This window comes from Gossypium hirsutum, chromosome D08 (assembly GCF_007990345.1).
Source record: "Gossypium hirsutum isolate 1008001.06 chromosome D08, Gossypium_hirsutum_v2.1, whole genome shotgun sequence".
Lineage (NCBI taxonomy): Eukaryota > Viridiplantae > Streptophyta > Magnoliopsida > Malvales > Malvaceae > Gossypium > Gossypium hirsutum.
Window position 1 is genome coordinate 59,407,793 of NC_053444.1, and position 13,439 is coordinate 59,421,231.

General features: G+C 38.3%; 1 protein-coding gene across 2 annotated transcripts; it reads left to right on the top strand.

Moving 5' to 3' along the window:
- The first annotated feature begins 2,984 nt into the window (after window positions 1-2,984).
- LOC107931298 (FAM10 family protein At4g22670) lies at window positions 2,985-6,917 on the top strand. 2 transcript variants are annotated; one of them, XM_016863153.2, is made up of 11 exons: window positions 2,985-3,287; window positions 3,366-3,417; window positions 3,499-3,651; window positions 3,732-3,819; window positions 3,899-3,979; window positions 4,125-4,189; window positions 4,455-4,595; window positions 4,894-5,010; window positions 5,094-5,333; window positions 5,553-5,610; window positions 6,602-6,917. In XM_016863153.2, the coding sequence occupies exons 1-11, from the start codon at window positions 3,178-3,180 to the stop codon at window positions 6,697-6,699; spliced, it is 1,203 nt and encodes a 400-aa protein (XP_016718642.2). In that variant the 5' UTR covers window positions 2,985-3,177; the 3' UTR covers window positions 6,700-6,917. The 2 variants fall into 2 exon arrangements, with proteins under 2 accessions (XP_016718642.2, XP_016718643.2); XM_016863154.2 differs by having other exon boundaries at window positions 3,022-3,287; window positions 3,502-3,651.
- The last annotated feature ends 6,522 nt before the right edge of the window (window positions 6,918-13,439 follow it).

Here is a 13,439-nt window from a genome sequence, read left to right on the forward strand (position 1 = left end):
TAATATGACTCTAATGACTCTATAAATATTCTAAAAATAATATTTACGAGTCAACACGATGATAATTTGTTGTCTCGAACCACTGTTCCGTCTTCATTGAAAATCAGGCTGTTACATATGCATAATGATAACTAGTAAGTGTGTGAAGTAGAGTAAATATGTTACATACGCAATAATGATATGTATAAAATATTTTCTGAATGGGAAATTGAGTGTTAAGTATGTAGGTAAAGTCTAATATAAGAGAGTACGAATTAGTCAACTATGCAAATAAATTTGGGTAACTTCTGAGCAAAACATCCCTTGTGATGCCTCTAGTAGGGTAGTTAAATTACTAACCAGATTGGCAGATCACAATATGAAAATAAATGCAAGACCGTGTGGCTGAGACCCATGGATTTGTGTGATACGAAACCACTCATGGTGTTGTTTCCAGTAAGATGAAGAATGGACTGGAAGATCACGACATGAGGAGGTGTAACTCCATGTAGTTGAAACCCATGGCTTGATAAGATAGTAAGAATATTCACGGTGATGCCTTTGGTAATATGTAAACCGGACTGGCAGATAACGACATGAAGATATGCATAAGTCCATGAGGGAGAAACTCGTGACACCTTCTATGAAAGTCCGCTGGGATAGTAAACATGTGATTCTGTATGTTGCCTGTGCGGTGTGATCTGCTAAGCCTGTGGCGTATTCTATATGGCAATTATGGCAAGTTTTGTATCGTCTCATTGGCGTACTCCGTGATGTTTGTGTGGTAGAATATGGTTATTTGCCTTTGTGGTAAGTTTTGGGTACGTTCTGAGAGTTCTTTGATAGATAATTTTATGATAAGGATATGATACGTATGAAGTTAATTTTGTTTGATTAGTTTGGTGGTGTAGTCGATTGAGTCTTAAGGGAAGTTTCCTGAAAGAAAATATGTATTTGTATTTTGAAAGAGGGTATCTGCCATAGTAGATTGCTAGTTTCGAATATGAGTGTATTCGTAATTATGAGAGATATAAGTATTTTTCCATTTGAGTTTGTTTGTGCTATGTAGGGTTGAAATATGAGTTATCTAGTATCTGCTATATTTGAATAGTGTCATGTCTCATTTTGGGATTTTATGGAATTTGAGCTATTTTTCGTCTTGGGTATTATTGTGTCTTGTAACAAATATATGTGGAATTTTTCTAAATGATCTGGATAGTTTGTTATCAATATGAGCATGGGTTGGGTTTTGAATTGGGATATGATTTGATTGATAGATTGATAATATCAAACTCAGCATGAGAATTAGCCAAACATGAATCCAGGTAGTAAGTATTCGCCCGTGAATTGTATCTATGAACAACCATTTTGGAAAAATATATTAAGTGTTGGTTTGAAGAGAAAATCCGTAGGAAGTGAGCTCTGTAGAGATATTCCTTTGAAAAAAAGATAATAGAATATTGTCTAATAAGATCTGAAGTCAACCAAGTAGTGAAGTGGAAGTTGGTACATTAAGTATGATAGTTGGTGTATAAATGCAAGTCCTGTTTATGAAAGTGTCCACCCAAAATAGAAACGATATGGTGTATAGGCGTATATCCAATATTATGAAATTACCCGCCAAGATATCCTGTATTAAAGCTCATTAAGTTCTCTTGAACTTACAAGTGCTTATTCTTATTTCAGGTGTTGCTATATGAATGAGTGCGCCAGGAGGGACAAGTCAAGAGCACGCCTTGGAAACGATGAGCTGATTATTATGCATACAAGGAACATCTTAGGAGTAGGGTGTATAGTAAGCTACGCTTTAAAGAGTCTATTATTAATATGATTTAAAATGTTGTATATTGTTTTAAACATTGTTGTAAGTATTTGATATTTTCTTAATAAAAAGAATAATATTAAAAAACAATATAAACTATGTTGAAAAAGATATTATACGCCAATTGTTTAAAATGTTTTGCAAAGTGTTTGTGCGTTGTAACATTTGATATTCGGACTTGATGAATCGAGTCAGGTAAAAATGTTACAATGAGTACTTAAGTAATTGAACTCTATTCTTTTATTGCCTCCATCACAACAAATTAAGCTCAAAATCTCTTTGAACTATGTATGAAGTCATGCTTTAATATTAATTAAAAAGCACATTGGATTGCCATTGTTTTAATTTGTTGTTGAATAGATGTTGGGACAAAACTGTGTTGTAAAGTTGAAACAAGAAAGTAAAAGAATAATAGTAGTCTAAAACTGTTGACGTAGTTTAAATTAAATAATCCTACCTCTGCAAAGCCATGATCAAAGAATGAATCTGTTAAACAATTTACAGATACAACAATTGATACAAGTTCAATACACTCAACATTCATAATGATAATTACAACCTGAACCTAACGTAATTATTTACCTCACTCTTCCCAAATAACCTTAGTGAATAAGGTTTTTAATAAATACTTATAATAACAATTGCCTTAGTAAATTCAACATATTATTGCATGATGATGACAATGGGTAGGAAGATTGCGCATGGCCTCTAGTTAAAATGTTTTTGTTGTCTTCTTTTTTACCAAAAAGAAGATCACCCCATATGTGCTTGACTTCCCAACAAGAATAGATTAAGCCCTTATCCTTAGTTAAATGGAGACCTAAAATTACCTCCCGAAAATCCGATTTTAACATAATTCTATCTAGCTCTCCTTTTTAAGGTTACTTTAAATGAACGTTTATTTTTAATGTAGTGCTTTTAAGTTTTTTTTTATCTCATACTAAATTTTATAGCAATCTTAAATAAATAAAACTACTCGAATTGGTTGCTTTGTACGAAATATAAAAATAATATTAATAACATCACGAATTAAAGTATCAATCTATCATGATATGCTTCTATTGTTATAAAAAATGTAACTTATGTTGCCTCAAAAGTAGTTTTTTAATTATGTTTGATCTGAAAATAATTAATTGGTTTATAATTGTATTTGTAAATAAAAAATGAAAAAAGAAACTAATTTATTTATAATTCAAAACAAAGGCCATCCCTAGTAGAAGGTACTAGAAGAACCGCGTCTGATGATCTCCCATTGCATTATTGTTTTATTTATTAATTTCTGTGTTCTGGCGATTGCTCCAATTTTTATTAATTCAAAACAAAAACCCCTAACCAAGCAATCTCTCTAGAAACCCACTCTCCAGTCATTCTACACCATGGATGCGGCGAAACTGAACGAGTTGAAGAAGTTCATCCAACTCTGCAAATCTAGTCCTTCCATTCTTGATGATCCTTCCCTCTCCTTCTTCCGCGACTATCTCCAAAGGTAATTTTTAATTTTTAACCTCTCTCCCTCTTTCTATTTCACTCGTTAATAACAACTAATGCCTTCTCCGTTTATCAGTCTCGGAGCTAAGATCCCATCCTCGGCTGACACCGCCGCCGACTCCAAATCGGTAATCACTAATCAACTCTCACATTTCTCTCCTTCCCCTTCTACTAACTTTACTAATCTAAATGAGGATTTTGGTTTATAGAAGAGTTATGTGGTGGAGGAAAGCGACGAGGAGCTTGCGGATGCAGGAGTGAAAATTAATATAGAAGAAGAGGAAGAGGAAGATGAGATTATCGAATCGGATATCGAGCTCGAAGGTGACACGGTTGAGCCTGATAATGAGCCTCCACAGAAGGTATTATCTTATCTTTCTATTAATTTCTGGTTTAATTTCTTTTAAGTTATTTCTCATTGTGTTGTTTTTGGTGCTCGTAGATGGGAGACCCTTCTGTGGAGGTTACCGATGATAACCGTGATGCTTCCCATTCAGCTAAGGCCAAAGCCATGGATGCCATTTCTGAAGGTAAATAATCACAACTTACCATTTATTTACTTATTTTTATTTGTTTGAGTTTGTATTATGCTAAATCATTGTAATGCAGGGAAGTTTGAGGAAGCTATTGAGAACCTGACACAGGCGATTTTGCTGAATCCGACTTCGGCAATCATGTATGGCACACGAGGTTAGCATTTCTTAGTTTAGCCTTATATTCTCCCTTTCCACTAGTATTGTTTTTTTTGTTGACATGCATTCCTTATCTTTTTTAGAATGATTCTTATATTTGATAGAATGATTCAGTTGCTTCGTGGTCTTTTTTCTCCTTTCAGCCAGTGTTTACATTAAGATGAAAAAGCCCAATGCTGCTATTCGAGATGCCAATGCTGCTTTGGAGGTTTGTATGTATATGTATATATATGTTTAGCTTAGTATTGATCTGGTTTTTTTACATGCTTGTATGATAAAATAATTAATGGTAATCATGAACTTCGTTAACTGTGTCTTGCATTATTGGTTCATTCAAGGCAATATATGTAAGGGATTTCTGCTGAACATATTGTGTTCAATATGGTTTCATCTTGTTTTAGGGTTTTCCTGGAAATAGCAAGGCCGTATTTGAGTAGGAAATGATTTTAATTATCCTCATTCATGTCTTGCAGATAAACCCAGATTCTGCTAAGGGCTACAAGTCTCGTGGTATTGCACGTGCAATGCTCGGTCAATGGGAAGATGCTGCCAAGGATCTACACATGGCATCAAAGCTGGATTATGATGAGGAAATAAAAAATTGGCTTAAGAAGGTTTGCTCTTATCTGTCCTTTTTCACCCTTCCCTTTGAAAGTTTCAGTCCATGCAGTATAATTGAAGAGATGAGATTTCAAAGACCAGAGCATGTCATGTGATTTTAAGCATAATTTGACACAATTTGGTCATTTTGTACATCTGAATTATTGCATCACTATATGTGAGTGTAATTCTCTGCCACCAATGTTAGTATTTTTTGGCTGTACCTGCATCACTATATATGAGTGACAAGACCACTGTTGTTGGGTGTAATTCCTACTTTGACAGATCACATCGATTTCATTGATTAAACAGGTTGAACCCAACGCACACCGCATTGAGGAACACCGTAGGAAATATGATAGATTGCACAAAGAGAGAGAAGATAGAAAGATTGAGCGTGAGAGACGTCGTCGTCGTGCTCAAGCTCAGGTAATTTAATGCTTTTTCATCCCGTTATAATTTTACTTCATTATTTTTTTTTGACTTCGATTACATTTCATATTGTTCTCAAGGCTGAATATGAGAAGGCGAAGAAGCAGGAGCAATCATCCTCCAGTCGAAAACCTGGAGGCATGCCTGGTGGGTTTCCAGGTGGAATGCCTGGGGGTTTTCCTGGAGGTATGCCCGGAGGTATGCCTGGAGGTATGCCTGGAGGCATGCCGGGTGGCATGCCTGGTGGCATGCCGGGTGGCATGCCTGGTGGCATGCCGGGTGGCATGCCTGGAAATGTTGATTTTAGCAAGATATTGAGTGTAAGTGTTATTGAACTTGCTTTTTTCTTTCATAGCAATCAATTCTATCATGAATATATATATGCTATTGCAATTTATTTTCTACACATAGTTTTAGGTTGGGATGACTGCAAGATATATATTTGCCACTTTTATATTGCTTGCTAAATACTCGGAAGATGTCAACAATTGTTATTTGGAAACTTGTTTTTTTTACGTGGTTCCTGATATTTTCATCAGGATCCCGAATTGATGGCAGCATTTAGTGATCCAGAAGTCATGGCTGCTCTTCAAGATGGTAGGCATTTTACTATGTTTGCTTCTTTTATTCTTGTGGTCGCTCTTATATTTCTTTCCTCTCCTAGATCTGCAATTTATGGAGTGTTTCATCATTTTCATCCTTCTACTATAGTTGCTTTTGATGAACTAGGACTATGCTTGCTAAGAAAACCCGAAAACATATTTTAGCTGCTCTTAGGATTTTATACTTGGTAGTGTTTAGCAAATATATTATTCTGTAAGGATGCAGTGCATAATTGGTCTCCTAAAAGGGAACTCCATATAGTTTGGCTGAGGTTTTATTGAGATAATCACATGCGCTGTGGGTTTGTATAATATGTTCTGGTATGCTGTAGTAAAATAATTATGTCTTGACCTTATCTACTTGGTGATATATTTTTAGTAGTGGAAAACTTGGTTAGTCCATTACAGAATTGATAGCTAGTTTTATACATCTTAAACATATATTTCTTGGAAAGTTCGTTGTAACTTAGTAGAGAAGTTGTCACTCCTGCAGTTTTGTCCTGATTGTTTCAGTTTATGCATGTTCTTTAATGCTTTTGGTAATTTGCATAGTTTCCATTTTATTGTTACAATGCCCTATCTTTAGGCATTGATGATCCATCATCTTGGTTGTTTGTATCAAATGACTAGTTTCTATACTACATGGAAACTAAAGAATGAATGGTTTTACATTGTTATCTTCTCCTTAGGTGACATCTATTTGCTGACCTGTGTGCTTAGATTGACACTCTCCACAGTATTTGGAAGACCTTTTTGTTGCACACTTTGTGTTCTTTCAAATGACATTGTTGAGTTAATCTGACTGTTTATTCTTTTAGTCAAACATAATTTAGGTTCTTTAAGCGTGCAATGCAATAAGGATTAGCAAACGATTTGTATTAATTCAGAAAATTTATGGTTTTGAATGCATAAGAACTTATACGAGTGCATGTGACAGTTTGCAATGTCTAATGGTGCTTTTGATGTTATTGTAAATGGCTTTGCAGTAATGAAGAATCCTGCTAATCTTGCAAAGCATCAAGCAAATCCCAAGGTGGCTCCTGTAATTGCAAAGATGATGAGCAAATTTGCAGGTCCCAAGTAAAAAGTAGTATGCCAGATTGGTGTCATTTGTTTTTTTTGGGGGGGGGGGGGGTTGTGTTCATCTGAAAGAAACAATATTTCGTAAAAATTGTTGGTGAATCTATGCGCATTATGGCTATGTTGGTAATTTGCTTCATAGGTTGTAGGATTTTGTACTCTTTCGGTTTGTTTAAATAAGTAAAAGAAAAGAAAAGAAAAATCTCCACCATTTTATAAAAATGCATGGGTATTCCTTTATTTTCATGTGAATGTTCAGAAATCTTGCATCATTTGGTTTGATTCAATCAGACTGTTATTATGTGAAATAGACTGGAAAAAACGAAGGGGAAGGCTCTAGTGGTTCCTTTTATTGCAAACAAAGTTAAGAAAAATGAATAGCACAGGTGATATTGGTGCACTCAACGGCCAGTCTTGTTATTATTGCGTGTAAATAGGTGGGTGGATTGGGCCAAATTACTAATAAAAGCCCATTTTTTTAATAATTACAGAAATTGGTCGGTTTTTTAATTATTTACCGGAATGGATCATTTTTCGCAAAATCGCGGCCATGTCAGTGCGATGTCGGGGTACATGACAGGAGATCGCGTTCACGTCAGCGCGACCTGCCGACGTGAAAGCGATTTGCCCCGCGTGTGAACAGTGCCCAACGGTCAAAAAATTGACCGTTGGCCCCCCCCCAACGGTAACTTTTTTTTTAAACTATATAAACCCCCACCCCTTTTATTTTCACAAACAAATTCTCTCAATTTCTTCAAAAATTCTCTCAATTCCCTTCAAAAATTTTCTCAATTTCCTTCCAAAATTCTCTCAAACTCTCAAATTCCTTCCAAAATCCTCTCAATTTCCTTCAAAAAATCTCCAAATCCATATTAAATTTATTTTTCCATTAAATTTCATTTTTTAAAGAAAATTATACAATTTTTTATTTTTTAAAAATAATTTTAAATTTTTTAAAATTTTCAACAATGGCCGGATCATTAATTCGTCTTGATAGGAATCACATATCGGTGGAGCAAATTAACATGGTAAGTATTAAATTTAAATTTTAAATTTTATTTAAGATATTTTTATTTATGTATTTTTAGATATTTATTAATTTATTTTTTGTTATAAAAAGATAAAGATCGCGTATTGGAATGCAATATTCGGAATATGCATGCTCCTCCATCACCGTTAGTAGAGAACTACCTCCGGGAAGCGGGATTTTGGCACGTGACGACGGTAGGCCAGGGATGCAAGTTGGAGCCGAAACTGATCAGTGCGTTGATCGAGAGGTGGAGACCCGAGACGCACACATTTCATCTTCCATGTGGAGAGTGCACTATCACTTTAGAAGATGTCCATCTACATTTGGGATTGCCGGTGGACGGGCACCCAGTGACCGGGTCTGCCCAATCTAGCAATTGGGAGGCGGTGTGCTACGAGCTTTTGGGCGCCGTTCCGGATAAAATGGATGGAGGTAAGGTGGAGATGGGCTGGTTACGTGCGACCTTCCCCGATCTGAATGAAGATTCAACCGAAATTGAAAGAATCCGATATGCTCGAGCATACATTCTTCAAATAATTGGAGGCTATCTCATGGTCGACACGTCACGGAGCCGTGTACATCTAAGGTGGCTGCTAAAACTCGTTGATTTTAGAGGAGTCGACGAATTTAGTTGGGGGTCTGCCGTCTTGGCAACATTATATCGGGAGATGTGCGGCGCGACGAAACCGAGGAGAGCAAAAATCGGAGGATGCCTGTCACTACTGCAATCATGGGCACAGTTTCGCTTTCCATTTCTACGTCCTCGAGTGAACCACCCATATACATTCCCACTCGTAATGAGGTAAATTTTATATTACATTTTGAAATTGTTATGTAGATTTTGTAAGAATAAAAGTATGCTAAAAATTTATTTAATTAGGTGGAACCATCCGGCGAGTTATCGTGGATTACCGTCCGAACTTGAAGATATACAGCTTCTATTGGACCAACGGTCGGAAGCAGAAGTAAGTATTATTGCAAATAGATATTTCCATACATTCGCTAGTGGATTGATATTTAGTATTATGTATATAAGTAATATTTCTATCATGTTCATGTAGTTTCAATGGATACCATACGAGGATCCGGCAATCCGGGCAGTAATCCCGGAAGAGTTTTTACAAAACCCTAACTCTTGGCACGTGAAAGTGGTGTTGATCAACTACGCAACTGTGAAGCCCCACCAGACAGACAGAGTCCTACGACAGTTTGGATGTAGATAACCGATCCCTGCGGACCCTGAGGTGTTTGACGAGCACCACAAAATCGACCTTCGGCTATTAGGTACGGATTGGCCTAGATACTGGTCAGACTACACGGAAATGTGGGAAAATCGGCATGAGTATCTACCTACTCGGGAACAAATCATCGTTCCTGAGTTAGCGTGCGTTCCAGAATACATGCCATGGTTTAGGATCCATGGGAAGCCGTATTTACTTACGCCAGAGGAGAGGCGGCGGCAAATACGTGTCGGAAGGGAAAGGCGCGGGCCTCTAAATCCAAGGGGACAAGAGTACGAGGGCAGCCCATCAACGAGGCCCAGACAATCAGCCTGCTCATCATCAGCGGCCATGGAAGCACCGTCCCCAACGAGAGCACCGACGCAGACACCTGATGCAGCAATTCAACAGATGATACCCACGCAATCGCCTTTCCCTATGATGCCAGGTATGTTTCCTAGCCCTTATATGTACCCTAACCCGTACATGTATCCTTTTCCGAATCCTATGGCAGGTTGGAGCCAAATGCCCGAATCAACTCCATTTCCTGTAATGCCGAGCGGACCACTGATAACTAGGCCATCGCCGCAAGAGGGGTCGCAAGGGGGGCTGTCGGGGAGTTCTCCTTTTTACCAATCGCCAGCAACGCATGGCTTTCAAACTCCGTCGTCGTTCATGATGCAAACACCTCCACATTCACTATTCTTTGAAGGTGGATCATCGTCCCAAGTCCGACAAGCGGATGTCGAACCGGAAGAACAACAATCACCACCCGAGGAAGAACAACCGCCGCCGGAAGCTAGAGGAAGGAGGAATCTAGCGCGTAACCGTCGACGGCCGCCATGTGGAACCGAATCCCCCGGTCATAGACATTGACTACCGTATTAACATGTATCAATACCCATGTAATGAAATAGAAGTTAATGGCGATGTAATACACATAGAAATTTTTCCGAGTTTGTTTGACATTATTTGATTAAAAACCCTAACCTAACCTAATTAAATTAAAAACCCTAACCTAATTGAATTAAAAACCCTAGCCTAAATTTAATTAAAAACCCTAAAACCCTAACTTAATTTAATTAAAAACCCTAACCTAACTTAATTTAATTAAAAACCCTAACCTAACCTAATTGAATTAAAAACCCTAACCTAACTTAATTTAATTATAAACCCTAACCTAACCTAATTTAATTAAAAACCCTAACCTAACCTAGTTTAATTAAAAACACTAACCTAATTGAATTAAAAACCCTAACCTAACCTAATTGGATTAAAAACCCTAACCTAATTAAATTAAAAACCCTAAAGGTCCAAAATAGGCGTTTGAACACTTGGCATCCACGTAGCAATCGGCCGTTGTAGTACGCATGTTCCGTTTGAAGGTCTGTGATGGCACCTGGGACGTATCTCTCTAGCACCTGACACCATTGCCATATTTCATTATATGAGGCGTCCCACCCACTATGCATCTTCTCCAATGCCTTTTGCTTAGCTATCTAAGCCTTGCGGTAAGAGGGCGTGTACCCTATTTGGCTACGGATATTGGCAATTATCACCGGCACTGAAGTTCGAGGATCTGCTTTTATCGTGGGCAGTATCAAGCTAGCCAACATAGCTGAATCCATTTTTGGATGATCTTCTGAAACACCTACAGAGGGAGGGAGTACATTAAATAATGGAACATTGGAAAATAAAAATATTATTCAGAGACATGCTCACTGTACCTGCAGCACATGTATGTGGACCTCTGTACTTTTTTATCTCCCACAACCTTGTCCTCTTCCTTAACGAGGCGACGACTTTCCATGAACATGTGCCGTCTTGCACCGCACACTTCGCCTCAAACTTTTCAGATTTTGATTTAACGACATGGTAATTAACGCTGTTTTTGATGCTATGCTGTCTCAAAGCACCAATAAAACTATCCTTATTGGTAAATTGATTACCAACTTCAAGTTCACCGAGATCTACCCCCATACTTGTACGATCGCGCACCCGGTGTGGTAGATCTGGAAACTCTAACACATCATCATTTGACAGATCGACATTATGCATGTGGGCTGGAGGTGAGTATGCTCTGAATCGTGGATTTTCTTCATCATCTGCACTCCTATCACCATCTTCACCTTCTGTTGGAATAGGCTCCGGTTCAGAAAATAATCCCACCTCTGCACCATCCGGCCCGGGCTCTCGAGGTGGATCAACATCGGAGTCACCTTCTGACCTACAATCATCTGCAGCGTACGACGTCCCCTCACCGGTTGATGTCGTAGGTAGTACGTCATCCCTTCTTCTGGGCATTTGATAACGTCCCCAATTGGATGTAGATTGCCATCTAGTAGAACTTGATGCAGAACCCCAGCTCGTATTTCCTGCGTCAAACGTCGAGCCACCGACGTACATGTCCTATCCACCGACAGAGTGTCTTGGGGGGGAAGTGCATTCGACACCGCTACCGAACATGGGCTGTTCCGTATTTTGTAACACGCTAACCGAGTGTCGGCCAGGGGTCGTGTATACATCTCGAACACCGAACGGAAGTATATCAGTTGGCGACGTAAATTGTACATATAACTCAATATAAGTTGCTCTGCTAGCAAGATGAGTCTGCACCATTGCCTCCAAGCTACGAGCACCTTTTACGTCGAACGAGTCATATGTCACCGGATCAATAGAAGAACAAAATCGATACGTCATTGACAGAACTTTCATTGGCGTCGTTCCGAAGATTTTACGCCTAATTCTTTTACAGAGTTCTGTCAAATCTATGTTTTGGCTAAATGACAGTCGCACCGTATTCTCCGACAAAAAAACAACACCATTCTCGGTGTAGCAAACCTCACTATCGTAGTAAATAACAGCACTAATACGTTCACTCATTTTGAAACTCTAAGTTTCTTAGCCTCTCTAAAATGTTTCTGCTGTGAGTTATGCATTCTATGGAACATTTTCTGCCTAATTTATAGCCACAACCCAAACTTGCTACTGTAGCAAAATCGCATCCACGAGGGCGCGATTTGACACTATTTGCTCAGAAACGTCAAAAAAAATTATTTCCAACATGACCAACTGTAGCGAAATCGAGTCCACGAGGGCGCGATTTAACAATTTCTGCCCAATATAGCATCCTTGTATCAGCGATTTTATACTATTTGCTCAGAAAACGTCAAAAAAAATTTATTTCTTACATGACCACTGTAGCGAAATCGCGTCCACGAGGCCACGATTTCACAATTTCTTCTCAAATAGCATCCTAGTAGAAGCGATTTCCCACTATTTGACCGGATACGTCAACTCGAAATTTTTTTCCCGGGACCCCTAACCCCTAAAAAGCTTACACCCTAAACCCTAAAAGCCAGAAAACACAAACGTAAAATCAGCGTCAAAATCGCGTCCCCGGTACCGCGCTACGTTGGCAAATCGCGTCCACGTCAGCGCGAGCTGCTGACGTGGAAGGAAATCGCTTCCTCAAGGACGCGATTTCCTTCCACGTCGGCAAGTCGCGCTGACGTGGACGCAATCTCCTGTCATGTACCCCGACATCGCGCTGATGTGGCCGCGATTTCGCGGAAAATGGCCCATTCCGGTAAATAATTAAAAAACCGACCCATTTCCGTAATTATTAAAAAAAAGAGGCTTTTTTTGGTAATTTGGCCGGGTGGATTGAGTACATTTCCTATTTTATTTTGTTTTCTTAGGTTGAAATATTATTTTAGCAACGGGCTGGAATTAATTACAAATAGGAGAGACATAGGTTATTGTTTGGGTTGAAATTTGACTGCTCTCTTTGAATTAATTTGGGTTTAAAAAAGTGTAAATTGGATACATGATATAATGTAATAATCATGATAGCTTTTTATGCTTTTCTGGTATATATTATATTGAACTCTAATTAATTTTTAATATACACATTTTATTCTTACAAGTGAAATCGTAATCATATCAGCATAAAAAAAAATTCAATGATTTGTTGACATTCTTCCTTTTTTAACCCCGCATAACTATCTTGTCTGAAAATTAATTTAATAGAGTAAGAAAGATCATAATTGAGAAGTGGCCTGCCATGGTTGATGGTGCCTGTACACGTGGCGAACTCATCCCAGCAGCTGGAGGCATAATTAAAGACGAAAATGGCCATCGGAGACGGGTTCATTGGTGTTGGATCGGCTGTAGAGTGATAACAACGAGGCAATCAACATGCTTTAGGACCACAATGCTGAGCATAGTAATTTGGCTGTGATCCGACATATCAATCAACTAAGTAACAGAGATTGGAACGCTCATTTCAGACACATCTATACGGAAGCTAACTCAGCTGCTATGGTTTCCGCTTCTCAGGTTTTTTTTTGATCACCAATTAATACTAGGTTGATGAAATCTTAAGGAATAATGCCTTTTCACACCTATAGTGAGACACGTTTGGAAAGCTCACTGAAACTCTAATTTTCTAAGCTCCAATGAAAAAAAAGCAACCCCAATCAAATTGTTTTT

Bases quoted from the DNA above. Each gene is read 5' to 3' on its own strand.
- LOC107931298 (XM_016863153.2), top strand. From the start codon at position 3,178: ATGGATGCGGCGAAACTGAACGAGTTGAAGAAGTTCATCCAACTCTGC. The intron at 3,820-3,898 runs GTAAATAATCAC...ATTGTAATGCAG, and splicing joins CATGGATGCCATTTCTGAAG to GGAAGTTTGAGGAAGCTATT. The intron at 4,596-4,893 runs GTTTGCTCTTAT...TTGATTAAACAG, and splicing joins TAAAAAATTGGCTTAAGAAG to GTTGAACCCAACGCACACCG.